This window comes from Aotus nancymaae, unplaced genomic scaffold (genome assembly GCF_030222135.1).
Source record: "Aotus nancymaae isolate 86718 unplaced genomic scaffold, 86718_ANA_hifiasm-v0.15.2.pri h1tg000064l_1, whole genome shotgun sequence".
NCBI classification, from domain to species: Eukaryota; Metazoa; Chordata; class Mammalia; order Primates; family Aotidae; genus Aotus; species Aotus nancymaae.
The window spans coordinates 15,624,017-15,651,241 of NW_026988479.1; the positions used below are offsets into that span (position 1 = coordinate 15,624,017).

General features: G+C 46.8%; 3 protein-coding genes across 4 annotated transcripts; 2 read left to right on the top strand and 1 right to left on the bottom strand.

The window, feature by feature from the left end:
• Positions 1 to 98: 98 nt before the first annotated feature.
• IK (IK cytokine) lies at positions 99 to 16,165 on the top strand. Its single transcript, XM_021677452.2, has 20 exons — positions 99 to 241; positions 747 to 813; positions 4,546 to 4,638; positions 4,921 to 4,980; positions 5,805 to 5,972; positions 6,140 to 6,254; positions 6,717 to 6,787; positions 6,871 to 6,917; positions 8,324 to 8,487; positions 10,648 to 10,756; positions 11,510 to 11,549; positions 11,712 to 11,937; positions 12,084 to 12,102; positions 12,898 to 12,976; positions 13,262 to 13,342; positions 14,108 to 14,165; positions 14,981 to 15,069; positions 15,264 to 15,372; positions 15,544 to 15,578; positions 15,988 to 16,165. The coding sequence occupies exons 1-20, from the start codon at positions 226 to 228 to the stop codon at positions 16,013 to 16,015; spliced, it is 1,674 nt and encodes a 557-aa protein (XP_021533127.2). The 5' UTR covers positions 99 to 225; the 3' UTR covers positions 16,016 to 16,165.
• Positions 16,166 to 18,673: 2,508 nt separating this feature from the next.
• WDR55 (WD repeat domain 55) lies at positions 18,674 to 25,971 on the top strand. Of its 2 annotated transcripts, XM_064366402.1 has the most exons (8): positions 18,674 to 19,196; positions 21,989 to 22,089; positions 22,170 to 22,257; positions 22,367 to 22,546; positions 22,641 to 22,740; positions 22,829 to 22,998; positions 23,082 to 23,431; positions 25,780 to 25,971. In XM_064366402.1, exons 1-7 carry the CDS (start codon positions 19,006 to 19,008, stop codon positions 23,401 to 23,403), a joined length of 1,152 nt encoding a protein of 383 aa, XP_064222472.1. In that variant the 5' UTR covers positions 18,674 to 19,005; the 3' UTR covers positions 23,404 to 23,431; positions 25,780 to 25,971. The 2 variants fall into 2 exon arrangements, with proteins under 2 accessions (XP_064222472.1, XP_012323626.1); XM_012468203.3 differs by lacking the exon at positions 25,780 to 25,971 and having other exon boundaries at positions 18,677 to 19,196; positions 23,082 to 25,743.
• DND1 (DND microRNA-mediated repression inhibitor 1) lies at positions 24,229 to 26,956 on the bottom strand. Its single transcript, XM_012468406.3, has 4 exons — positions 26,863 to 26,956; positions 26,614 to 26,731; positions 25,849 to 26,310; positions 24,229 to 25,165 (listed from the first exon to the last, which is right to left on the bottom strand). Exons 1-4 carry the CDS (start codon positions 26,884 to 26,886, stop codon positions 24,708 to 24,710), a joined length of 1,062 nt encoding a protein of 353 aa, XP_012323829.1. The 5' UTR covers positions 26,887 to 26,956; the 3' UTR covers positions 24,229 to 24,707.
• Positions 26,957 to 27,225: the final 269 nt, after the last annotated feature.

Here is a 27,225-nt window from a genome sequence, read left to right on the forward strand (position 1 = left end):
AGGGGCGGGGTAAAGCTTAGCCAATGACATACAAGTATTGTAGGACCGCTGCGAGATCAATTTCTTTGCGCGCAGGGTTGGTCAGAGGCAAAAACAGGAAGCGGAAAGGCTGAGAACGCATAGCAGTGTGGGTTGATTCTAAGGTGCACTGTGGGAAAGGGCTTGGCACTGCGGTGTTGCTGTTGGAGACTCGGTCGCTGGTGACATCGGAAGACCCCGAACAAAATGCCGGAGCGAGAGAGTAAGGCTCACGCCATCCGTTATTTTTCATGGCACTCGGGGCACTTGGCGCATTATTGTAGCTTCTGAGCTTGAGCCGGCTGTGTGTGTACGTGTGACGCTTGAGCCCCGCGAAGCCGTAGGGCCCCAAGTGAGGCCGGACAGCTCCAAACTCCGTACCCAAGCCTCGCTCCTACTTCAAGTGATGATGGGCGGCTTTTGTCTGTGGTTCGCTTTCCCCAAATCCTGTCCCGGTACTTAATCCTGGGTTGCGCGTATCATCTCTTACGTAGTATTTTAGACGTGATCTTCAGGAAGTCTCTGATCGTGCAGCTTAGGTTTAGGGTCCTCTGCTTTGTGCTCCCACAGCTTCTTGTAGTTTCCCAGTTCAGCACTTATTACCTTGTGTTGTCACTGCCGCTGTTCTTCCTCTTGTTCTATATATTGTTCACTACTATATCCCAAATTTTTGCACAGGATCTGACACATAAGAGACTGATTAAATTAACCTCAATTCTTTTTGTCAGGTGAGCCGTTCTCCAACCCTTTGGCCCCTGATGGGCACGATGTGGATGATCCTCACTCCTTCCACCAGTGAGTATTTTGTAGTAGGACCATGGAAATGAGCTGGGCAATGGATAGAGGAATGGTGGTGATGGTGAAAGAATTCTGAATGTCTTGTCATCATGGATGGTCAAAAATTATGCCCGCTGACCCTTTACCTCTGTGAACCTTACCTGGATCAGGCCAAGTGCATAAGGGTATTAGAGAGGAAATTCTGGCAAGAACAGTGATGTTTTTGTTTTGTTTTGTTTCGTTTTTAATATGTGTTATGTAATTACACATTATATAGGAATTCCTTCTTCCAATAGAAAATAAAAACATAGGAAATAAGGGTAAAATCATCATTGATAACATTATCAATTCCAGTTCATTTTTTTTTATTTTTGGAGACATAGTGTCACTCTGTCACCCAGGCTGGAGTGCAATGGCGCGATCTCAGCTCACTGCAACCTCTGCCTCCCGGGTTCAAGCGATTCTCCTGCCTCAGCCTCCCAAGTAGCTGGGATTACAGGTGCGTGTCACCGCGCCTGGCTAATTTTTGTAATTTTAGTAGAGACAGGGTTTCGCCATCTTGGCCAGGCTGGTCTCGAACTCCTGAGCTCGTGATCCACCTGCCTCAGCCTCCCAAAGTGCTGGGATTACAGGTGTGAGCCACTACGCAGAGCTTCCAGTTCATTTCTTAGAAGTAACCACAGTTTTTTTTTTTTTTGAGATGGAGTTTCACTCTTGTTCCCAGGCTGGAGTGGAGTGGTGTGATCTCGGCTCACTGCAACCTCTGCTTCCAAGCTTCAAGCAATTCTCCTGTCTCAGCCTCCTAAGGAGCTAGGACTACAGGCGCCCGCCACCACGCCTGGCTAATTTTTTGTATTTTTAGTAGAGACAGAGCTTCACCATGTTGGCCAGGTTGGTCTGGAACTTCTGACCTCCCAACTTGGCCTCCACAAAGTGGTGATCCACCCGACTCGGCTTCCCAAAGTGCTGGATTACTGGTGTGAGCTACTCCACCCGGCCTCTTCTTTGTTTTTTGATACAGTCTTGCTCTTTTATGCCCAGGTTGGAGTGCAATATGCTATCTCGGCTCACTGCAACCTCCATCTCCCAGTTCAAGCAATTCTCCTGCCTCAGCCTCCCAAGTAGCTGGGATTACAGGCACCTGCCACCATGCCTGGCTAATTTTTTGTATTTTTAGTAGAGATGGGGTTTCACCATATTGGTCAGGCTGGTCTCGAAATCCTGACCTCAGGTGATCTACCTGCCTTCGCCTCCCAAAGTGCTGGGATTATAGGCATGAGCCAATGTGCCTGGACCACAGTTACCATTTTATGTGTATCTTTTCCTCCTGTCGTCTATGCTGGAGTGCAATGGCACGATTTCTGTTCACTGCAACATGCACCTCCCAGGCTCAAGCAATTCTTCTGCCTCAGTTTCCTGAGTAGCTGGGATTATACCAGGCTCCTACCACCACCCCTGGCTAATTTTTGTATTTTTAGTAGAGACGGGGTTTCACCATGTTGACCCGCCCAGTCTCGAACTCCTGACCTCAAATGATCTGCCCTCCTTGGCCGCCCAAAGTGCTGGGATTGCAGGCATGAGCCACCGTGCCTGGCCCTCCTCCTCTTTTTAAAATGCATTTATACATATGTATGCATATCTAAGGAAAACATAACATTGCCTTGTGATTTAAAATATTTAAGTTAAATGATATTATGCTGTATATGTCATTTTTGCAACTTGCTGCTTTTTTTTTTTCTGCCTGCCTTGGCCTCCCAAAGTGCTGGGATTACAGACGTGAGCCACTGTGCCCAGTTACAACTTGCTTCTTTTTAAACCCTGCTCAGTGTTTCTGAGATTGACAAGCATTCCCTCCTCGGCTAAACTTTAGTCAGGTTCCTCAAAGAGTCCTATTTTTCAGTAGGACTCATCTTTGGATTGCTGAGCACAGTTTTAGCAAAGAAGTCAACCCCCACTGCACCTTCAAACCTAACCAAATTGTTCTTAGTAATTTTCTATAAATTCTCACTTGTCCCTGTTGTATTTGGAATTGAATTCAATCTATTACAATGGTCTTGACTCCTGTTTCAATAGTCTTTGATAAAGTTTTCCTTGGAAAGAAGAGGAACTTGGTTAAACATTAAGGGTGGGAGAAGAGGAGCTGGATTGTATATCAAGAATGGGAAAACTTTCTGTGAACTGACTTAGGATTTCTTTTTTTTTTTTTTTTTTAAGTTCTGGGGTACGCATGCAGAATATGCAGGTTTGTTACATAGGTATACCTGTGCCATGGTGGTCTACTGCATCCATCACCCCATCATCTATATTAGGTATTTCTCCCAAGGCTATCCCTCCTCCACCCACCAACCCTGACAGGCTCCAGTGTGTGATGTTTCCCTCCCTGTGTCCATGTGTTCTCATTGTTCAACTCCCACTTATGAGTGAGAACATGAGGTATTTGGTTTTCTGTTCTTGTGTTAATTTGCTGAGAATGATGGTTTCCAGCTTCGTCCATGTCCCTGCAAAGGACATGAACTCATCCTTTTTTATGGCTGCATAGTATTCCACATGCCACATTTTCTTTATCCAGTCTATCACTGATGGGCATTTGGGTTGGTTCCAAGTCTTTGCTATTGTGAACAGTGCCACAGTAAACATTTGTGTGCATAAAGACACAGTCTTTATTACCTGAGGTTAGGAGCTCAAGACTAGCTTGGCCAACATGGCGAAACCTCATCTCTACTGAAAATACAAAAATTAGCTGGCCATGGTGGCAGGCACCTGTAATCCCAGCTACTCAGGAGGCTGAGTCAGGAGAATCGCTTGAACTTAGGAGGCAGAGGTTGCAGTGAGCCGAGATCATGCCACTCCAGCCTGGGTTCTCAGAAAAACAAAAACCAAAACTTGAGGTCAGCAGGCCAAGGAAGAGCCCTAGTCAGAAGAGAGCTTCAAAGGAGTCTGTCTGACTTTAATTGATTAAGAGGGGAGTCAGTCCTTGTCAGTGTACCAATTAAAATAATCTCTTATACCATTAGTACTGTCTTTCCCTCTTTGGAAAACACCATTACAGTTTAGTTTGTCTCCAGCTAATAAACAGTTCTGTTTCAGACTGATTAATTTCTTTTTTGAGACAGTCTTGCTCTTTTTGCCTAGGCTGGAGTGCAATACCTCAATAGAGGGAGATTCTGTCTCAAAAAAAAAAAAAGTGGCATATTTTTGTTTTAATTTCTATTTCCCTGATTTCTGTTTAATTATGATTTTTATGTGTTTCTTTTTCATTTCTTTTTTTTTGTTGAAGGTTTCAAATGTACTTTTTTTCTTCAATAATGCCATATCTTAATGGGTACACAGTACTTTAACTTGGCATCGACTATGAGACGTTTTTTAAACAATTTATTATTACACCAGTTGGGATTATTACTGATCTCTCCATTCCTTTGGAATGACTCTGCCAACAGAGGAAAGGTTCCATTCTATTCCAATTTGTGTTGCTATGTATGTCCATACAGCAATACAGAAAGTGGTTCTACTAGCTAATACAGTATTACCATATTTGTCATGAAAATCAGGTGTACATTTCTGGTGGCTCAGCCTTACCATTGTTTACTGAATGCTTCAGACTTGGAGATGACTTAGTGCTTGACCAAGGGAAACATCATGAAGGGGAAGATACAATTGCAGCAATACAGCTGCTGCTTTGGTGTAAATTCACTTATCCTTTTTCATTTCTTATTGAGCCCTAATATTTAAAATCCTTGCCTTTTCTTCTAGATCAAAACTCACCAATGAAGACTTCAGGAAACTTCTCATGACCCCCAGGGCTGCACCTACCTCTGCACCACCTTCTAAGTCACGTCACCATGAGTAAGTCTTTGGGTGATCCAGCCTGTCTCCCAGCTTTTTTCTTGCTTCTTCCTATTTCTTTCTACTGAAGTAGAATGACTTTTAATAGTCCCTCAGATATTTATGATGCTCTCTAAAGTTTGAGAACTGCTCACCTACAAATATTGATGTGGATATCTGCCTGATTGAAACTGTTACTTTGGTCAGTATTCTAGGTCTTTCTAAAAGCCATCAAGGACATTTCTTGGGGTTTCTGGGACTGTGGTAATATTTTGCTATCAGTGAATTTCTTGTCTCTTTTAGGATGCCAAGGGAGTACAATGAGGATGAAGACCCAGCTGCACGAAGGAGGAAAAAGAAAAGGTGAAGGAAGGGTGAAGGGTTTTACATTTTAAAGTGGATAGTGTTTAGGGGAAAGAAGTAGGGGCTAATTATGAGGCTAGAAACTAAGGTTTTGTCTTGATGCTCTCTACTTTCTTAATGGAGCAGAGTGATACTTAGACTGGCAATAGAGGGCTTTGGAATTGGCCTGTCTATATTTTAATCTCATCTTCACTAGTTTCTTGGTGGATAACCTAGGCATTTAATTAGCCTCTCTAATTCATGGATAGAATAGAGATAGAGTAGTAACAGTAACTTTTACTAGGATGTCATGAGGATTGGCTGTGAAAACACATGTAAGCATTTAGCACCAATCCCTGGCATATGATAACCACCGAATAAATCTTGTCTGCTATCATCATTATTATTTCATCATCATTATTTATATGATACTAAAGATACTGGACCTGATACTTGGCTTTTCCTTTATTCTGAGGGTAGACCAGCAAAGAATATGTTCTTTTCAACTGAAATTTAGAAGGTGGTAAAAATTCAGATTTTCTGATTTTTGTGTGGAAACGTAACTGTAGAGAATTATATAGAGAGAGTTGGATGATATTAAAAAGTTCTGAAGTGACAGATGGAGTGGCCCAAGTTGGCATTGGAAAAGTATATCTATGAGCTGGAAGAAGTTGTTGTTCTGATTTTGAGTAACTATGAAGAAGTGGCCAGCAGTTCCATCAGATCAGACATGAGCTTTTCCCCATAGAGAGCAGGATGGAGATGTGGGGAAGCAAGCAGGAACAGCTCTGTTGACCTTGAGGTGGCAGCTGGTGAGCCTTACACATTCGCCTTTCTCTGGTCAGTTATTATGCCAAGCTACGCCAACAAGAAATTGAGAGAGAGAGAGAGCTAGCAGAGAAGTACCGGGATCGTGCCAAAGAACGGAGAGATGGAGTGAACAAAGATTATGAAGAAACCGAGCTTATCAGCACCACAGCTAACTACAGGGCTGTTGGCCCCACTGCTGAGGCGTGAGTACCGGGGGACCAGGACATGGTTCCCTCAGCATCCCAGAGTCATGCAAATACAATGTGAACTCTTCCTCTTACTTTCCTGCTCTGGAGCCTACAATAAGCGATTTCAGAGGTACTTGCCACCTACAGAGGACTGTTCTAATGTGGCCTGTTTCATTATACAGGGACAAATCAGCTGCAGAGAAGAGAAGACAGTTGATCCAGGAGTCTAAATTCTTGGGTGGTGACATGGAACACACCCATTTGGTGAAAGGCTTGGATTTTGCTCTGCTTCAAAAGGTGAGTCCTGGTGGTCAGTGGGGAGTAATACTAGGTGCTGAACATTCTTGTATGGGTCTGGCAAGATGAGGAGGGGGGCTCCTCATCTTCACTGAGTAGAAGAAGGGCTAACGTTGGCCCCTCTATAAAACTGATTGCTACTCATCTTTCAAGTATCAGGCCAAATTTTATTTCCTTGGAGAAGCCTTCCCTGATCACCCAGGTGTGGTTAAGCACCTCCCTTCATCTCCCACTTCCTGTACCCTTGCATAGCCCTTCTGTTTCACTTACCACAGCAGTTATTATACTTTGTTGAAATTGTTTAATTTGTCTATCTCATTTGCTATAAACTCCATTAGAGTAAGAATAATATCTGTCATGTTTAATATTATATTCTTAGTTCATGGTACAGTATGGTGTAGTGGATGTTCAATAACTATATAAAGTGAATGAATGTCCTAACCCTGCTTGCTTTCCTGTTAGGTACGAGCTGAGATTGCCAGCAAAGAGAAAGAGGAAGAGGAACTGATGGAAAAGCCCCAAAAAGAAACCAAGTAAGTGAATATTAGGGAAGGCTTAAGGTGGGAGCTAAAGTCAGAGCACATTTAGGAAAAACAAAACTTTTTTGTCTTTTCAGGAAAGATGAGGATCCTGAAAATAAAATTGAATTTAAAACACGTCTGGGTGAGTACAGTTTCTGTACTAGTGACTATGCATTCTAGGTGAATTGTAGGGAATTTAATGCTCTGGGAAGAGTATGCTTTTCCTTTTCCCCAACCTCCTTTCCTCTTTCTTCTTCTTTTTTTTTTTTTTTTCTGAGGTAGTGCCTCCCTTTATTGCCCAGGTTGGAGTGTAGTGCTGTGATCATGGCTCACTGCAGCCTTGACTTCCTGGGCTCAGCCCCTTGTGTAGCTGGCACCACAGGCGTGTGCTACCACACCCAGCTAATTTTTTAAATTTTTGTATAGATGGGGTCTCTCTATATTGCCCAGGCCAGTCTCAAACTCTTGGGTTCAAGTGATCCTCCTTTTTGTCTCCCAAAGAGCTGGGATTCTTTGTTGCCCCCAAAACAACTAACTCCCATAAAATAATAAGACCCAGACAAGGACTTAATTATTTCATATGTCATTTATGTCTCCTCAGGTAGATTGAAAGTTTTTTCAGTTTGTGGCTTATGAAGTAAAAGAAGTAACATGGTTAGTGATTAAAAAGCTCAAAATTTGGAGTCAGAGAGACCTGAGTTTAAACTCTGATGATGAAACCACACTAAGTGTGTGATTGTAGGCAACTGACTTTGCTTTCTGTTTCTTCATCTGTAAAAATTGGGTTAATGTTTACTTTAGAGTTTATTATAGGGATGAAGAAAAATGAAATGTATAACATACCTGTCATATTGAGCAGGTAGTATAGCTATTTCTTCCATCATCATCAATATTACCTTAAACGTCATCTTTCTTCCTCACAGGACTTAATACAGGTGCATAGTGCCCTTGAAGAGGCGATGTAGAAGAGAGGACAGGAGCCCAGGCTTTGGAGTTACACTGCCTGGTTCCATTCTTTGCTCCATTACTTAGTAGATACATGACTTTAGATAAATTACTTAAATCTCAGCCATAGTATTCTTGTATTCTTTTCATTAAAAAGGATAATCCCACTTCACAGGGCTGTTGTAAAGATTTTTTTTTTTTTTTTGAGGCAGAGTCTTGCTCTGTCATCCAGGCTGGAGTGCAAAGGCCCGATCTTGGCTCACTGCAACCTCCGCTTCCCCAGGCTCAAGCGATTCTCTTGCCTCAGCCTCCTGACTAGCTGGGATTACAGGCGCATGCCACCATGCCTAAATCATTTTTGTGTTTTTAGTAGAGACGGGGTTTCACCATGTTGGTCAGGCTGGTCCTGACCTCGTGATCTGCCCACCTCAGCCTCGCACAGTGCAGGATTACAGGCATGAGCCACTACGCCTGGCCTGTTGTAAAGACTAAATGAAGCAAAGCATGCATAGCACTTGGCTTGGTGGCTAGCACAGAGTAAGCACATAAGTGACAGCTGTTCTTATAGATCTTGGCTACTTGCTGCTCTTCTCCTTATTGTAGGTCGCAATGTTTACCGAATGCTTTTCAAGAGCAAAGCATATGAGCGGAATGAGTTGTTCCTGCCGGGCCGCATGGCCTATGTGGTAGACCTGGATGATGAGTATGCTGACACGGATATCCCCACCACTCTTATCCGAAGCAAGGCTGATTGCCCTACCATGGAGGTGAGTGAATGGAGTCCTGAGAGCCTACCATGTGTGCCTCAAGCCTGGGAATCAGCCTGGCCTCTGCCCCATGTCCCTCATCTACCATGTCACTACGTTCTATTCACTTTTACCTCCTAAATCTCAACTGAATCCATTCAGTTTTCCACTTCACCAATAACATTCCAGTCTAAGCTATAATCTTTTGCTGGAACTATTAACTTACTATTTTTTTTGAGACAGAGTCTTACTCTGTCACCCAGGATGGAGTGCAGTGGCGCTGTCTCGGCTCCCTACAACCTCCACCTCCCAGGTTCAAGTGATTCTCCTGCCTCAGCCTTCTAAGTAGCTGGGACTACAGGCATTCATCACCACACCTGGCTAATTTTTGTATTTTTAGTAGAGATTGGGTTTTACTATGTTGGGCAGGCTGTTCCTGAACTCCTGACCTCAAGTGATCCATCCGCCTCGACTTCCCAAAGTGCTGGGATTACAGGCATGAGCCACTATTCCAGGCCTCTGGAACTATTAAAAAGGCTTCTAATTGGTTTCTGCTCTTTCACTTCCACTCTAATTGGTTTCTGCACTTCCACTCGGATTTGTTACTGTTTATTGAGGTGTTATTCACATGCCATATAATACATCCTTTAAAAAGAATTAAAAAAAAAAATTCTGAGTATACAGTAGGTATATATATTTATGAAATATATAAGATGTTTTGATATAGGCATGTAATGCATAATAATCACATCAGGGAAAATGGGGTATCCATCCCCTTAAACATTTATCTTTTGTATTACAAACAATCCATTATACTCTTTCAGTTGTTTTAGAGTGTACAATTATATTATCGACTGCCTTGCTGGGTGCAGTGGCTCATGCCTGTAATCCAAGCACTTTGGGAAGTCGAGGCGGATGGATCACTTGAGGTCAGGAGTTCAGGAACAGCCAGGGCAATGTGGTGAGACCCCATCTCAAAAAAAGAAAATTAGCCAGGTACGATGGTATGTGCCTGTAGTCTCATAAATGAATGAATGAATGTGTACAATTCATTGTTTTTTAGTATATTCAGAGTAATGAAACAATCATCACAATCAATTTTAGAACATTTTTATCACCTCAGAAAGAAACCCCATAGTCTTTAGCTATCACCACCCCATCCCATCTCTCCATCCCAGCTGCCATTATAGTTTTTACATAAGCCAAGGTGATCTTTTTAAAATGTAAATTTTTGCCTGGGTATGGTGGCTTATGCCTCTAATCCTAGCACTTTGGGAGGTTGAGGCGGATGGATCACTTGAGGTCAGGAGTTCAAGAACAGCCTGGCCAACATGGTAAAACCCAATCTCTACTAAAAATACAAAAATTAGCCAGGTGTGGTGATGAATGCCTGTAGTCCCAGCTACTTAGAAGGCTGAGGCTTGAGGCCGGGCGCGGTGGCTCATGCCTATAATCCCAGCACTTTGGGAGGCCGAGGCGGGTGGATCACGAGGTCAAGAGATCAAGACCATCCTGGTCAACATGGTGAAACCCCGTCTCTACTAAACATATAACAAATTAGCCAAGCATGGTGGTGCATGCCTGTAGTCCCAGCTACTCTGGAGGCTGAGGCAGGAGAATTGCTTGAACCCAGGAGGCAGAGGTTGCAGCGAGCCGAGATCGCACCATTGCACTCCAGCCTGTGTAACAAGAGCGAAACTCCATTTCAAAAAAAAAAAAAAAGAAAAGAAGGCTGAGGCTTGAGAATTGCTTGAACCCAGAAGGTGGAGGTTGCAGTGAGCTAAGATTGTGCCACTGCATTCCAGCCTGGGTAACAGAATGAGACTCTGTCTCTAAATAAATAAATAAAATGTAAATTTTTGTCTCACTACAGTATCGAAGCTTAGTGGTATCTCATTCTTAGGATAAAGAGCAAAATCTTTACCATGGCCTTTGAGCCTCTGCAATAACTGGCCTTTCTAGAATGTTCTAGACTCCTGACTTGAATGTTCTTGATTCCCTTTGGACACAGGCTTTTGTGCAGGCTGTTTTATCTCTGTGGAATATCCTTTCACAGCACTTTCTTTCCCTCCCTTCACCTACTGTATTGTAATTCAGTCTTTAGTTTGTTAAGTAAATGAATGAATAAATGAAGAGATTCCTGCTCAGTGATTTAACATTCTTGTTTCTTGGTATTTTCAGGCCCAGACTACACTGACCACAAATGACATTGTCATTAGCAAGCTCACCCAGATCCTTTCATACCTGAGGCAGGGAACCCGTAACAAGAAGCTTAAGAAGAAGGATAAAGGTACCTGGAGGGTTAGAGAAAGAAACCGTATGCATGGAGGGCATTTGGGGATACCACCAAGGTCTCCTGGAACTTGTCTCCAGAATATTGAGAGGCTCCTGGGAAGCAGAGAAAAATGGGAGTACTGGAGCATTGGCAAGGATTCTGCTTGGTTCAGCAGTTGCAGCCAGGTTCTGTCTCTTTAACCTACCTAAGAAGCAGTGGTCAGTTCTGAAGCATGAGGGATGGAGAGTGGGTAACTTATGTCTCATTTATTTATTTATTTTTTAACAGAGTTTCTGGTGAAAACCAGAAACCTAGACAAATTCTTAAAAACTCTAACACTTGACCCACATTTTATTTTATTTTATTTATTTTGAGACAAGTCTCATTCTGTCGCCCAGGCTGGAGTACAGTGACACGATCTCGGCTCACTGCAACCTCTACCTCCTGGGTGTAAGCAATTCTCATGCCTCAGCCTCCCTAGTAGCTGGGATTACAGGCGCGCGCCACCACACCTGTCTAATTTTGTACTTCTAGTAGAGACAGTGTTTTACCATGTTAGCCAGGCTGGTCTTGAACTCCTGACCTCAAGTGATCGCCCGCCTCAGCCTCCTGAAGTGCTGGGATTACAGGCATGAGCCACCACACCTGGCCTTGACCCACATTTTAAACAGAAGATGTTTAAAATGGCATTAAGAGCTGGAGAGGATCGTGAAGTTCAGTGGAAATTAACTGAGGATTATGTTCCTGACTCCCCTCTTTAAATTTCAGGGAAGCTGGAAGAGAAGAAACCTCCTGAGGCTGACATGAAGTATGTATCCTAGCCCCTGGTATCTGATTAGAGGGAGGGGTCTGTGCATTTCTTATCTCTGGCATTTTGGGGATGCCTTGACATGAGATTCTGGAGAAATGGTCAGGGGAAGTGAAGGTGTGTGAATGCATTTGGCTAGCTCGAGATCTCTTGTTTTCCCAGTATTTTTGAAGACATTGGGGATTATGTACCCTCCACAACCAAGACACCTCGGGACAAGGAGCGGGAGAGATACCGGGAACGGGAGCGTGATCGGGAGAGAGACAGAGACCGTGACCGAGAGCGAGAGCGAGAACGAGATCGGGAACGAGAGCGAGAGCGGGACCGAGAGAGAGAAGAGGAAAAGAAGAGACATAGCTACTTTGAGAAGCCAAAAGTAGATGATGAGGTGAGACGTGGGCCCTCAGTACCAGGTGGTGGAGTTGCCTCTCTAGAAATGAGGGCAAGGTTGGGTAAGGAATTGATTCAGACTTGTGGGAGGGATGAGTAGGAATCTCATGGTAACACTAACCTCACTTTTTGTTTTCTTTCCAGCCCATGGATGCTGACAAAGGTGAGTTGTATCCATAGCATCTCACGGTTGCTTTAGCAGTCCTGCTTTCCCCTGGGCTGAGAGTCTGACTTAGAGCTCAGAGGTGGCAAAGATGGGATTGGGGGACTTCCTGGTTCTGGGTTCTCATAAGAACTGTGTCTTGCTTTATGGAATAAACAGGATGAATCTGGAGTTCCCTCCACCTTCCTGGGCCATGGCAGGGCATATTTGCCCTTAGATGTAATTCCTGTGGCCCTGGGGTTCTGAGGTGGTAAGGTAGAGGTTGAGTGTACAATGTTCTGGATACCCTACCCTCATCTCAACCAGAGTAATGCATTATTAATTGGAGTTTGTTTAAAATTGTTAGACAAAAGGGTTCTGTTGCCTTAAAAAATATTTTTATGGGACGCTGTGGCTCACACCTATAATCCCAGCACTTTGGAAGGCCAAGGTGGGCAGATCATGTGAGGTCAGGAGTTCGAGACCAGCCTGACCAACATGGTGAAACCCTGTCTCTACTAAAAACACACAAAAAAATAAGTAGGAGTGGTGGCAAATGCCTGTACCCCAGCTCAGGAGGCTGGGGCAGAAGAATCACTTGAACCCGGGAGGGGGAGGTTGCAGTGAGCCGAGATTGTGCTACTGCATTCCAGCCTGGGCAACAAGAGCAAAATTCATCTCAAATAATAATCATAATAAAACTTCACTTTAAAAATATATATATTTTTATGAAAGCCATAGGTTGGAAGTTTGTGGTGGGGAGGAGATTGTGAGAGCCTCAGTTCAAGGTCTGAGCAGAGTTTTATTTTCTCCTAGGACCTGGGTCTGCCAAGGAGTTGATCAAGTCCATCAACGAAAAGTTTGCTGGGTCTGCTGGCTGGGAAGGCACAGAATCATATCCTTTATTTTAATATATTCCTGGGTTCCAGAGAACTGGTCCTTTTACTCCAACCTCATCTGCCTCCCTGCTCCCTCTTAACCCCCGCCACCACTCCCTTCCCTTTTGTGCTGAATTTTGACAGCAATGAAATCATCCTTTGTTCCTACCCCAGAGCACCCGTCACAGCTCATAGCTCTCTCAAAATTTTCACATTGGGGTTTCTAGCCCTTGGCTTCTCATGGCTGAAGGTTTACAGCAATATGTGGAATTATGTGTAGTGTTTTCTTTAACATAGCATATGCTGAAGAAGCCAGAAGACAAAAAGCAGCTGGGAGATTTCTTTGGCATGTCCAACAGTTATGCAGAGTGCTACCCAGCCACGTATGTGAAACCTGGTTAAGGAAGGGAGGCTGGGATGATTGGGGAATAAGTTGGGGGTGAAATGGAAATTTGATTTGCTGGGTCCTAGGGCTACTTTTTTGTTGTTATTGAGACAAAGTCTCACTCTGTTGCCCAGGCTGGAGTGCAGTGGCACAATCTTGGCTCACTGCAACCTCCACCTCCCAGGTTCAAATGATTCTCCTGCCTCAGCCTCCTGAGTAGCTGAGATTAACAAGTGTGCACCACCATGCCTGGTTGATTTTTGTATTTTTAGTAGAGATGGGGTTTCACCACATTGGTCAGGTTGGTCGATCTCTTTTTTTTTTTTTTTTTTTTTTGAGACGGAGTTTCGCTCTTGTTGTCCAGGCTGGGGTGCAATGGTGCGATCTCGGCTCACCGCAACCTCCGCTTCCTGGGTTCAGGCAATTCTCCTGCCTCAGCATCCTGAGTAGTAGCTGGGATTACAGGCACGCGCCACTATGCCCAGCTAATTTTTTGTATTTTTAGTAGAGATGGGGTTTCACCATGTTGACCAGGATGGTCTCGATCTCTTGACCGTGTGATCCGCCTGCCTCGGCCTCCCAAAGTGCTGGGATTATAGGCGTGATCCACCTCGCTTGGCCTGGATGAACTGTTTTAATAGGCTGAGTGGGAGGTCTGGTGGGTGGTCATTCCTATGCAGATAGCCTCTTAGTTGGGTAGGTTTCCAGATGAAGCATAGGGTCAAGGTATGCAGCATCTGTTAAAACTCTTGCTTCTCTTTAGGATGGATGACATGGCTGTGGATAGTGATGAGGAGGTGGATTATAGCAAAATGGACCAGGTTTGTAGTTAGAATGATAGTGGGGGCCTTTGGGCACTTATTATTATTATTATTATTTTTACATATTTCTCCTTCCCCATTCCTAAAAAATCTGTCTCATTTGCTGGGCCCCATCCTCCTTTAGCTGCAGCAGTAGAGACAGCAGTGTTAACCGTCATGAGCAGCTTAACTATTTCAGAGTCTTTGCACAAGATCAAATGACATAGGGTCAAAAATCTATTTTTCATTTCCTACAGCAAAGTGCCAGGCTTTAATTCCCATGGTAAGCAGTAAGCAAGCATCAATGCATAACTAGAAGGGGCAGAAAAAATTGCAGTCTTTGGAAAATAACTAAATTTTATTCTAGCCAGGATTGAATTTTCCTCTTAAGTTTTAAGTAAAATTAAAAAGAAAAAAAAAACACTATTGCCACTAATAATGAAGAAATCTCTATTCTTCCCCTGAGTTCATTGTATTGAAGTAGCATGATTTAATCTTGGAGGCTTGTTTAATCCCGCCTGTACTATCTATTAGTTTTGTGAACTTGCCAAGTTCTTTTACTGTTTATGCCTCAGTTTCCTCATCAGGAAAATGGAGAAAAATATAGTTCCCTCTTCATAGATTGTTTAAAATGAGAATTAAATGAGATATGCATTTAGTGTACAGAATAGTTCATGTCACATATTAAGTATGTAATAAGCACTTACTTTATCAGGGTATGATATATGAATTGTGAAACCTGGAATTATGGGAGAGTCTGGCTTCAGTCAAGGGCTGAAATTCCATTTCCACTGACATCTCTTCCTTCTCCATCCCCCCATTCTGTCCTGCAACAGGGTAACAAGAAGGGGCCCTTAGGCCGTTGGGACTTTGATACCCAGGAGGAATACAGCGAGTATATGAACAACAAGGAGGCTTTGCCCAAGTGAGTTGGTAGTGATCACGGGCAGGGTGTGAGGAGGGGTGTGGGGGATTTAGTGGAATAGTGCACGTAAGGTTAGAGGGTGTGGTCTGACTAAGATATTCCCAACTAAGTTCTTTGCCTACAGGACTCTGGGAAAACCTTGTCACTGCTATGCAATCTCTGAAGCATTCTTTCCCCAACTGTGCTTTTTTCAGGGCTGCATTCCAGTATGGTATCAAAATGTCTGAAGGGCGGAAAACCAGGCGCTTCAAGGAAACCAATGACAAAGCAGAGCTTGATCGCCAGTGGAAGAAGATTAGTGCAGTAAGTAGGATGGCCCCTTGGGTGGGAGGGTTTCAGCTGGGAGAAGACATTGGCCTACAGATTCAGAAACAGGCAAGGGGCTGGAGAGCCATGGAAGCGAGAGGTCAGCCTTGGGCCTCAGGTGAGCTTAGATGGGCAGATTGGTGCTAGACCATCCTGTTCTTTTTGCAGATCATTGAGAAGAGGAAGAAGATGGAAGCTGATGGGTGAGTGTCATTATTCTTCCTCTGTGGGACTGGTGGGAATTGCTTAGTGTATTGTTCTTTTTTTATTTTTTGAGATGGAGTTTAACTCTTGTTGCCCAGGTTGCCCAGGTTGGAGTGCAATGGTGTGATCTCAGCTCACTGCAACCTCCGCTGCCTGGGTTCAAGCAATTCTCCTACCTCAGCCTCCCAAGTAGCTGGGATTACAGGCATGCGCCACCACATCTGGCTAATTTTGTAATTTAAGCAGAGACGGGGTTTCTCCAAGTCGGTCAGGCTGGTCTCGAACTTCTGACCCCAGGTGATCCACCCGCCTCAGCCTCTCAAAGTGCTGGGATTACAGGCGTGAGCCACCACGCCCAGCCTCCTAGTGTATTGATCTTATGCTGACCCATTTTTCCTTCCATTGCAGGGTTGAAGTCAAAAGACCAAAATACTAATCTCCATTTACAACTGGAGACTCTCCACAAGGATATGCTTCCCAGTGTTTTCTTTCTACAATTTCCAAAGGTTGCAAGATGTTTTTTTTGCGGATGAATATAAAATTTTATTGTGTAATTACTTGGTTCCATTAAAATTGGTTAACCTGCTGTCTTCTCTATTCATCTCCCCTCCAGTGCCCCTTAAGCACCAAGAACACTAATTCCACTGGTTGTGTAAAATCACATGCAGAAAGTTATCAGTCCTTTCCTCAACTGTGGTTCTAGATTCCTAGACAGTAAGAATGCTTTCTAGCCAGTGTGCCCAGTATAGAACAGAATAATTATCCTCACTGATGGGCAAGAGGTGGTAAGAGGAATGTAAGGATGATTGGTCTGAAATGTCAGACTCATTCAGGCTCATCTTGAGGCCTAGTCCCTGGACAAAGATTTCCTGGGGATTGCAGTCAGCCTGATGGGCTGCTAATCTGATCCCCAGGCTATGAAGGACTGGGCTCTGGATGAAGTCATCTAATGAATATCACTTATGGGTGGGAACCAAAACCTTTTATGAGTTTATGGCCTCCTATGAACTTTATTAATGCTGAGTACAAATAACTGCCTCCTTGGCTGAAGGTGTAACCTTAGGGAAGTGCTTTGGGTTTACAGCTGGTATAGTGTAGCCCTGCAGGTGTAGGAATTCCTATTCTAGTCCCCTCATCAGCCTGAAACATTTGCCAAGGCCCAGGATAAGCCTGCCAGCCTTTGAATTCCCTGCTCTTTTCTTCCTTTCTGCTCATTACCAGCACTTTGGTCTGGTGCTCATCATTAGGGGTCACTACTACTTCCTGGCTGGATGCCAGGCTGCCACTGTCTACTTTGAGCCAAAGATTTGTGGCCTCACCAGATCAAGAAAGCTATAAAGTCACCTTAGCCATTGCCTTGTCTTTGATTATATTCACCTTGGTACGACAGAGTTTTGTGAGGAAGCCAGCATTGTGCATGGCACTTAAGAGGCTGAAATTGGGCCTTGCTACAGTAGCACCTAGAATGGCTAATTTCAGACAAATGACACCATGGTTCCATGGATGTAGGCAGCAGTCTCAGTTAGTAAAAAAGATCACAGAGACATGGCACAGATTAAGACATCTGGAGAGTCACTAAAAGCAAGACCTGGGGGTTGACTTTTAGTCAACTAAAAGCAAGACCTAGGGGTTTGAAATTTAGTTTCTGAGGCTAGGCTCAATGGTTCATGCCCACAGTCTCAGTGCTTTGGGAGGCCAAGGCAGGAGGGTCTCTTGAGGCCAGGAGTTTGTGAGTCTGTAGTTCCAGCTATGGAGGAGGAATAAGCTGAAGAATTAAAGGCTGTAGTGAGCTATGATCACACCACTGAACTCCCAGCCTGGCTGACAGTGAGATGTTGATTTAAAAAGAGAAATTCAGGGGCTGGGCACGGTGGCTTATGTCTGTAATTCCAGCACTTTGGGAAGCCAAGGTGGATGGATCACCCGAGGTCAGGAGTTCGAGACTAGCCTGGCCAACATGGTGAAACCCCATCTCTACTAAAAATACAAAAAAAAAAAAAAAAAAAGCCAGCAAGTGTGGTGGCAGGCACCTGTAATCCCAGCTACTCAGAAGGCTGAGGCAGGACAATAGCTTGAACCTGGGAGGGGAAGGTTGTGGTGAGCCGAGATTGCACCATTGCACTCCAGCCTGGGCAACAAGAGCAAAACTCCATCTAAAAAAAAAAGTTTCTCCAAGTGCCACTAAACCTCATGAAAGTGACCACAAGGACCCTCCAGTTGACCACATAGTGAATAACAAGGACTCAACACCACACAGCAACATTTCCAGTCACTCAGCGAACATGGGCCATAGAGCCTCTCGGAGGTTTCAATCTCACTTTGACCTCTCTGTAAGGGTGTTGGCATCAGCATATAGGATGTCTTAGAAGGCTTAGTACCACAAAGATGTGAACAAGTTCTCTCTTTGCTGTAGGAGCACCTGCTCTTCATCTGCCTACCATCCCTACAATGGAGAAAGCTCCCATCTTTGCAGAGCCTTTGGTAACAGGGATGTCCAGATTGTCAGCCTGTCATGCCCATTTTCCTTTTTAGAAATTCCTGCCTGGCACAGTGGCTCACGCCTATAATTCTAGCATTTTGGGAGGCTGAGGCAGGAAGACTGAGCTCAGGAGTTCAAGGCCAGCCTGGGCAACATAGTGAGACTTCGTTTCTACAAAATATACTAAAATTAGCTGGGCGTGGTGCTGTGTGCTTGTAGTCCCAGCCACTCAGGAGGATTGCTTGAGCTGAGCAGGTCGAGGTTGCACTGAGAAGTGATCATGCCACTGCACTCCAGCCTGGGCGACAGAGCAAGACCCTGCCTCAAAACCAGAGAAAACAAAAAAGAAAAATTTCTTGGTAACTGAGCATTGTTTGTCCAGCCCACTGAGTTTCTGTAGACAAATTGTAGGAACTGGCACAGGAAACTGGACACAAAGACGTTAGGGGCGTGGACAGCGGCTGCTTGAGTTGCCTGCTGCCCGAGACTCCCGTTGCCACCGCGCAGCGTGGGCTTTTGCGGCTTCCTGACAGCCCTGGCTGTCGCTTCACTTGATCTTGGGTTTCACCAAGCCACAAAGGACTAGCGTCCCTCTCTCCTATCCCAAGGGCATTAAACTTGTCTGGATGGAGTAGGAGAGGAAAGGATTTACACGCCGTTCCCAACTTTACGTAATGTGACTAGGGAGGGAATTGACGGTCGCAGAGTCTACCTAGCCCAAACGGGGCCACAGCAGGACAAGGAAGTAGCAGATCTCGTGGGCGCAGTCTCTTCGCTACAGCCCACCCACACCAGCAGTGGCACTTACATCTACCGTAAGAGAATTTCCCGACACTTCCGGCCCTGCCCCCCGAGGCGGAAGTGGAGTCCCAGGCTACTCCTCCCGCGGTGTGGGTGGTTCCGGGGCTGACTTCCCTGTGGCGGCGCGGTTTGTAGTCCTTCCCAGCATGGACCGTACTTGTGAGGAGAGGCCCGCTGAGGAAGAGAGTGACAAGGAGGACCCTAACTCCATGGAAGCCCCGGCCCAGATCCGAGACACTCCGGAAGATATCGTGCTGGAAGCTCCGGCCAGTGGGCTGGCGTTCCATCCGGCCCGCGACCTTCTGGCTGCAGGGGACGTGGACGGGGACGTGTTCGTGTGAGTCGGGGCAGGGCCGGGGGCGCCGGGTCTGAAAGCTCCCCAGGGATGGAGCTGGGAACAGGAGGGATGAGACAAAGTTGCAGGGAGACAAATTTTATAAGATTCAGTGGGCCCAATTCATTCAATAACATTCGGCTTTTATACCACACCAATCTATTGAAAGAACTGGTATGTCTTGACGGAGCCCAGAGACCATAGTAGGACAAAAAGCGCTTTAAGGACTTGTTATTTCCCACCGGGTTATTATTACTTCATTAATTTTTTTTTTTCAGATGGAGTCTCGCTCTGTCGCCCAGGCTGGAGTGCAGTGGCACGATCTCGGCTCACTGCAGCCTCCGCCTCCCGGGTTCAAGTAGTTCTCTGCCTCAGCCTCCGGAGTAGCTGGGATTACAGGCGCCCGCCACCACGCCTAATTTTTTTGTATTTTTAGTAGAGACGGGGTTTCACCATCTTGGCCGGGCTAGTCTTGAACTCCTGACCTCGTGATCTACCCGCCTCGGCGTCCTAATGGATTATTATATTGAGCTCGAGACAGGCTCAGCAGGCCCCTTTAGTTGATCTTTCAAACCACAAATCTTGGCTCACACCTGTAATCACAGCACTTTGGGAGGCCGAGGGGAGCGAATCACCTGAGGTCGGAGCTGGAGACCAGCCAACATGGTGAAACCCCGTCTCTACTAAAAATACAAAAATTATCCGGATGTGGTGGCTCACACCTGTAATCCCAGATACATGGGAGCCTTAGGCAGGAGAATCTCTTCAACTTGGCAGGTGGAGGTTGCAGTGAGCCAAGATCGCAGCCCTGCCCTCCAGTTCGGATGACAGAGTGAGACTCAAAAAGAACAAAACAACACAAATCCCAGCAGACACTCCTTTGATTAAAACCCTTCAATGGTCTGCTCTTAGGATTTAGTACAAACTTCTCAATTTGGCTTTCAACACCCTGACCATCTGTGCTCATTCATCCATACCTTTTAAAAATACATCTTGAAACCTCAGCTCCTTTGCATGTGCTATTCTGCCCGGAAAACTACTTTCCCCTCACTCTTAACCTACTGTCTGAGTTCTCAGGATCTCTTCCCTCTTCCTCTATGCCCAGACTAAAACTGGTTACCTGTTAGATGCTGCCATGGCACCAGGTGCCATGGTACCTTTCTCTTACTAATGAATGGTTGGTAACCATACATCCATTTATGTAATTATTTGAATGCTGTCTCCTTCACTAACGTTTTTCAAATGTCTGACCTTGCCCCACAAATACCTTTTACATTATATATGATGCTGATACAATTTCTGATTTTATTCTGTTATTGTGTGCATGTACACAAAATGCTGATTGTAGCTTACTAGTCAGTTATATGACTAGAATGTGAAAAACACTGTTCTGGATGTAATCTGTCATCGGTTTTGTTCTCTATTTTATCTCTTACCTCTAGTCTAGGGTAGGTGTTCAATACATGTTAGACTTTGAACAGAAGATACAGGTTAGAAGCAGTGGAAAAGTGAAGATTTTGTGCTTATCAGATTTACTTAATGAATTTAAACCTCAACCTCTCAGTTAGCTGTCCTTGAGCATGTTAACTTCTCTATTTTCATCTTTGAAAGGGGGAATTATACCTACTTTGCGGAGGGGACAAGTTTTCAGTACAGCGCCTAAGCAGCTGTTCAACAAATGTAGGTTCCCTTCTACTACTATCCATATTTATGGTGCCAGGCACTTGGGAGTTGCGCTAGACATCCACCTTTCTTCACATTCCACACAACTTTGTTGCTTACCTTCTCTTAAAAAAGGTTCTGGAGGAAACTCCTTAGTTCTCCCCTTCCCCACCCTCAGCCACGACTATTGTTAAGAGGTTCCTTTTCCCAGAGGATTAAATTCAAACTTCCTCTTGGCTCATATGGTCTCATGCTCACCCAGCCCATCTTTCCAGATTCAGTCATGCTACTCTTCTGCTACAAGGAACCCTCCTCATTCCTTATCTCTGCTGCCTCCAGTATCTGCTCCTTGCTCTTGGCCAGGTAAACTGTTACTCTTGTATGATCCAATCCACATGTCACCACTTTAGCTTTCCAGGGCTCTCTTCTCCCTTCCCAAGCACTCAATCTGTTAATGTGTATTAAGCTACTTTTTCATGTTAGGCACTGGGACAGAGAAAATGAGCAGGCTCAGTTCTGGCCACCTGGAACTCACTGGCGATTTAGCATGTATTCATTCTGCCCTTTTTAAGGGATCTGCTCTGAGGCAGGCACTGGGGGTATTCTGTAAACAGTATTTACCTCAAAGTTGCTTATAGGCTGGTGCCTTGCCCCAACTCCATTTTGATCCAGCCTGTTTTTCAGCATGTACTCTCAATGTACTGAAATTAATTGTGTCTTTCTCTAGCTCCTGCAGACCTGAAGTGCAAGAGCCTGCTCTACCTCACTAATTTTTACATTTCTAATTTCTGGGGCTGGTCCTGTCATTGATGTAACAAATATTTCCTCCACAGTGATCCAGATGCAATCTTTCTCCAGGCTGGGGCTTTCAAAGATGATAAAGAGGGGTTGGGTGAGATCACAAAGACATCTTGAATAAATATACCTTGAATTACTGTATATTGAAAAAAACAAGACCTAACATTTGAAACTCACTGAAAGTGGAGAAATGAGATGGTAAACTTTTTGGGCTTGGAGGTGTAGAAGCAGGAACTCCTAGGTAGGTGGGAAGGCTGCTCTCTCTAGTTGGTCTCTGCACTCAGTGCAACCCAGGCTTGGTCTGGAGTCATTTACCCTCCTTCCCCTCTCCCCAGCTTTTCCTACTCTTGCCAAGAGGGAGAAACCAAGGAGCTCTGGTCATCAGGTCACCATCTGAAGGCTTGCCGAGCTGTGGCCTTCTCTCAAGATGGGCAGAGTGAGTACTGGGGGAGGCAACCAACAATGTGGTGGAAGGGAGCAGTGAGCAGCACCATGACCCTCGCACCTTCTCCCCAGAGCTCGTTACTGTTTCCAAGGACAAAGCCATCCATGTTCTAGATGTGGAGCAGGGCCGACTGGAAAGGCGTGTTTCCAAGGCTCATGGGTAAGTAGAGTAGCCAGTTCTGTGTATGTGCATGGAGGTGAAGGGGAAGGACCAGGAGGTCCCTACTGGGACAAAGATGCTCCAAGAAGTTCTGCATCTGTGTCTCTAGCGCCCCCATCAACAGTCTTCTGCTGGTGGATGAGAATGTTCTGGCCACTGGGGATGACACAGGTGGTATCCGTCTCTGGGACCAGCGGAAGGAGGGCCCCTTCATGGATATGAGGCAACACGAAGAGTACATCGCAGACATGGCTCTGGATCCAGCCAAGAAGCTGCTGCTGACAGCCAGGTACGACCTCAAAGCTGCCTCGCCTCCCCTTCCTGTGTGAAATGTCTTCCTCAAATGGACCTTGTGTCTAAGCCTATTGCTCTCCTCTCTACAGTGGAGATGGCTGCCTTGGTGTCTTCAACATTAAGAGGCGTCGGTTCGAGCTGCTCTCAGAGCCTCAGTCTGGGGACCTGACCTCTGTCACTCTCATGAAAGTACAGCTGGGTATGGTGGGATGAAGGGGTGTGTGCTGGGGGCTTAGTCTAAGGCAGCTTCCACATCATTTTCCCTATGCCCCTGCAGTGTGGGAAGAAGGTGGCTTGTGGCTCCAGTGAAGGTACCATCTACCTCTTCAACTGGAATGGCTTTGGGGCCACAAGTGACCGCTTTGCCCTGAGAGCCGAATCCATCGACTGCATGGTTCCAGTCACCGAGAGTCTGCTGTGTACTGGCTCCACCGATGGAGTCATCAGGTTAGGGAGGCCTGGACAGCCCTTAGGTCTCAGGAAGGGCAGGCCCAGCCAGCCAGTACTTAACACTGTTCTTTCCTGCCCAGGGCTGTGAACATCCTACCAAATCGAGTGGTAGGCAGTGTGGGCCAGCATGCTGGGGAGCCTGTGGAGGAGCTGGCCCTTTCCCACTGTGGCTGCTTCCTGGCCAGTAGTGGCCATGACCAGCGCCTCAAGTTTTGGGACATGGCCCAGCTGCGAGCTGTGGTGGTGGATGACTACCGTCGGCGCAAAAAAAAGGGAGGACCACTGCGGGCCCTGAGCAGCAAGGCTTGGAGCACCGATGACTTCTTCGCAGGACTGAGGGAAGAGGCAGAAGACTTCATGGCTCGGGAAAAGGAGGAGGAGACGGGGGATGACAGTGACTGAGGGAATGAACCAACCAATTCCTCACCAGGCAAGAGTCTTGCTTATTGGGCTGCATCCCCAGAGGACATAAATTATTTTTTAAAAAGAAAGGGTTTTGCTGTCATCCAGACTGGAGTGCACTGGCTCGATCATGGCTCACTACAGCCTCAACATCCCTAGGCTCAGGTTGTCCTTCCACCTCAGCCTCTGGAGTAGCTGGGACTACAGGTGTGTACCACCACACCAGGCTAATTTTTCTATTTGTTTTGGTAGAAACAGGGGTCTGTGTTGCCCAGGCTGGTCTTCAACTCCTGGACTCAAATGATCCACCTGCCTCTGCTTCCCAAAGTGCTGAGATTACAGGCATGAGTGCCACCACACCTGACCAAAAAAAAAAAAAAAAAATTTTTTTTTTTTGAGACGTTTTGCTCTTGTTGCTTGGGCTGGAATGCAATGGCATGATCTCTGCTCACTGCAACCTCTGCCTCCTAGGTTCAAGTGATTTTCCTGCCTAAGCCTCCTCGAGTAGCTGGGATTACAGGTGCCTGCCACCATGCCAGGCTAATTATTGTATTTTTAGTAGAGACGGGGTTTTTCCATGCTGACCAGGCTGGTCTTGAACTCCTGACCCAGGTAATCTGCCTGCCTCCGTCTCCCAAAGTGCTGGGATTACAGGTGTGAGCCATCGCGCCTGGCTTGAATATGAATTTATAATATCCTACGGTGCAACACAAGAAAGATGCGCTCAAAGCACTGATGTGAGGAAGTACTTACCCTGTAGCAACTATTCACTCTGCCAGTATAAGACAAACTCTAAGCTGGGGCAAGACGGCACAGACACAAGCATATACTAACCAGGGGTTTAATATAAATACAACCAGCACAGAAAAACACAAAACTACAAAAACCAAAACCAGAATGCCATGTGGTGGAGGCAAAGGGCAGAATTTCTGACCCTTTGGCTCAGCTACCCCTACCCCCAAATAAAAACCAACAAAGAGGACAAATCAGGACAATAAAGATTCATGCTAAACTGTGGGAGAAGGAAAAGGTATGATAGGGTGGGTGTGGGACAAGGAATAGCCATGTTAGATCACAGGGTCAGTTTGGACCCTGGGCTGAGGAGAAAGGCAAGGTCCCTCACCATAACTTAGGCCAAACCTAAGCTGCCCCCAGGTGCCCTGTCCCAGCAGGGAGGCAAAAGGGCCTGGGCCCATGTCCCTCCCCACCTTTGGGGTCAGATAGTGGCCACCCAGGCCTGCTGGGTTGGGGCCTGACACAGGCTCTGCCTGCCCATTCAGGCTGTCTCTGGAGAGAGAATGGAGTCACTGTCTAACCATGGTACCTGCCTCAGCCCTAGCAGACCACAGGAGGCTGGCCCCAGACTCACTGAGTGCCTGCAGCAGCTGTGCAGACACAGCATCCTTGGCCACCTCATGCCCATCCTGCCCATCTAGGGTCAGCACAACCCAGATTAGGCCGCTGAAGGGTACTGGATGCCCAGGGATCACGACCTGGTACCAGAAGCGGTGCCAGCCAGCAGGCCCGGTGCCCAAACACTTGGTGAGGAACACAGGGCTCCCTAGCTTCATTCGTTGGCACAGCAACTGCAGGGTAGCCCGAGCCCCTTGGGACCCTAACTTGTCCCTTGCCAAGGCCACCTGGCTGCCCTCTGGCTGTGGGGACCGCAAGGAGGGACCCACAAGCTGCTGGCGGAGTCGCTGCTTCAGGTCTGGCTTGAGCCACTCCACAGCCACCGGCTCTCCACAGAGGTGTGATTGCCCTGCAGGAAAAAAAGACAAGGGCAGATCTAAACCCTGGGTCCAAGCCTCCAGGCTGTAAGCCCTTTGGAGCAGCAACACAGGCCTATAATTTGTAGCCTTCCCATTTCCTGGTAGTGTAACCAAGGGTAAGAAAAGAAGCCTTCAGGCTCCATTACTTGCAAAGGGAGTGTAACAACTGCTACATTAGCAGTTTCTTTGGAGGAGTACTGATTAATGCAGGATTTGTCTGCCTCATAACCATCACAATGGCTAATCTTTACTGTGAAAACTTGCTATAAGTCAGTGTGCTAAGCACCATACACTCATTCAGTTATTTAATTCTCACAACAGTCTGAGAAAACAGGTTCTATAGTAGTAAAAGGCTCAGTTGGATTCCCGTGAGCAAATCAATTTAACAGTTTCCTCATAGCTGGAGGGTCCTGTGCCTATTTTGCAGGGTGGGGGTGGGGGAATGTTGAGTATTAAGTCAGGTGATAATGCTCGGGAAGTGTTACAAATTTAAGTAAGTGGTGGTGGTAGCACCATTTTAAGTTTTAAAAATCTGAGATCAAATAGTAAAAGGTTGCAAATTCTGGCATGCCTGACTCTAACTAAGGTCTTGTAACTTTAACAGCTATTCTCAGTATAAAGTGCCTGGCAGATCCGGTTTGCCCCAACCAGCCTCCCCCCACCAGCAGCCTACCTTCCACTAGGGCCTTTTTGGCCATGGCAGCGGCCCGGTGCGAGCTGAATTTGAGCAGAGCGATCTGTCCGGGCGCCGGTCCAGGGCTGGGCAGTAGCCGCGCCTCCTGGAGGCCGGGGCCCAGCGGCTGCAACGCGAGTAACAGCGCGCGGCGGGTCAGATTCGGCGGCAGGCCGTCTACGCTCAGCTCACACTTCTCGGTGCTGCGGCACACGAGCAGCATGCAGGACGGCCGTAGCGGGTGGTTGTGCAGCGTGGCGATGGCGGCCTGAGCGCCGCGCCGCGAGCTGTAGCGGGCATAGGCGAAGCCGCGGTTCAGGCCGCTGAAGGTCATCATCAGGCGGAACTCGTAGAGGCGGCCCACGCGCTGGAACAGCGGGATAAGCTGGTGCTCGTACACGTCCTGGGGCAGCCGCCCGATGAATACCTCTGATCCGGCTGGCGGCGGGCTGCCTACCCAGCCTGTGGGAAGCGGGTATGCGAGGCGATGTGAACAAAGGTCTGTGAATTGGGTTTACACCTGTACACTGGGTGGTTGGCATAATTACGTGACTGCGCTAACGAGGGGGCTGGCAGAGAGTAGGCACACCTTGAGACTGGCCCCCTCCCTCGACGGGGCGGGTGGACGTGGAGGCACAGTTCCTCCTTTGCTGGGGGCATAAATCCGGGTAGTTCGCAGTTTCTGACAGTGAAGGCTCCGCGCAACCCCTCCCCCAAAGGGGGCTGGTCGGGACAGTAGAGGCTGGCCGGCTGGGACTATCGTACCTGGGGGTGGCCCGCCATACTTCCTCTGCCCGTTCACTTGCACCAGGCGGATGCCTGTCTCCCTGACCCACGCCTCCAGCGCCGCCTTGTTTTCTGGATTCACCCTCTCACACCACAGCTGAGAAGGAATGGCAGGTTGGAATGGCGGATCGCCAAGCCCGCCCCCCACCTCTCCTGTGATACTGGGGTCCCTAAAGCCGACCCTCGCTCTGGCGGGGTTCGCCGGACCCCAAGTCACCAGCCGCTTACCTCACAATCCCGCTTGGACTGCATGGCTCTCCCGCAAGTCCCCTTGTACCCTCTTTAAAACTTCCTCCCCACCGGTCTCTGGAAGCTTCCCTACCCCTCCACCCCGCAAGCTCTCATTGGCTCTGGGCGCGACCCCGCCCCCCAAGGGGGTGGAGGTATTCACTGCACGTGCGCCGCGGGGCTTCGCTCAGACCCTCAGGTGAAAGCTGCAAACACCAGCCGGTGAGTAAGTGTGGGGGCTGCCTCCAGAGGAGGAGCTCCGAAGCGGAGTCGCAGGGTGGACGCTGGAGGCAAGAACCTCAGGGTTACAAGTTTACTGTCTTTCTCCCTTTTCCACCCCTACTGTGGTCTGCCCCGAAAGGC

What these genes read in the sequence shown, in the direction of transcription:
- IK (XM_021677452.2), top strand. An exon ending in AAGCCCCAAAAAGAAACCAA is followed by an intron (nt 6,788 to 6,870) that starts GTAAGTGAATAT and finishes TTGTCTTTTCAG; the next exon opens with GAAAGATGAGGATCCTGAAA. An exon ending in GCAGAGTGCTACCCAGCCAC is followed by an intron (nt 13,343 to 14,107) that starts GTATGTGAAACC and finishes GCTTCTCTTTAG; the next exon opens with GATGGATGACATGGCTGTGG.
- DND1 (XM_012468406.3), bottom strand. Translation starts at nt 26,886, where the DNA reads ATGCAGTCCAAGCGGGATTGTGAG. An exon ending in AGTCCAAGCGGGATTGTGAG is followed by an intron (nt 26,732 to 26,862) that starts GTAAGCGGCTGG and finishes ATTCCTTCTCAG; the next exon opens with CTGTGGTGTGAGAGGGTGAA. An exon ending in GTATGGCGGGCCACCCCCAG is followed by an intron (nt 26,311 to 26,613) that starts GTACGATAGTCC and finishes CGCTTCCCACAG; the next exon opens with GCTGGGTAGGCAGCCCGCCG.
- WDR55 (XM_064366402.1), top strand. Translation starts at nt 19,006, where the DNA reads ATGGACCGTACTTGTGAGGAGAGGCCCGCTGAGGAAGAGAGTGACAAG. An exon ending in GTGGACGGGGACGTGTTCGT is followed by an intron (nt 19,197 to 21,988) that starts GTGAGTCGGGGC and finishes CCCTCTCCCCAG; the next exon opens with CTTTTCCTACTCTTGCCAAG. An exon ending in AAGCTGCTGCTGACAGCCAG is followed by an intron (nt 22,547 to 22,640) that starts GTACGACCTCAA and finishes TCCTCTCTACAG; the next exon opens with TGGAGATGGCTGCCTTGGTG.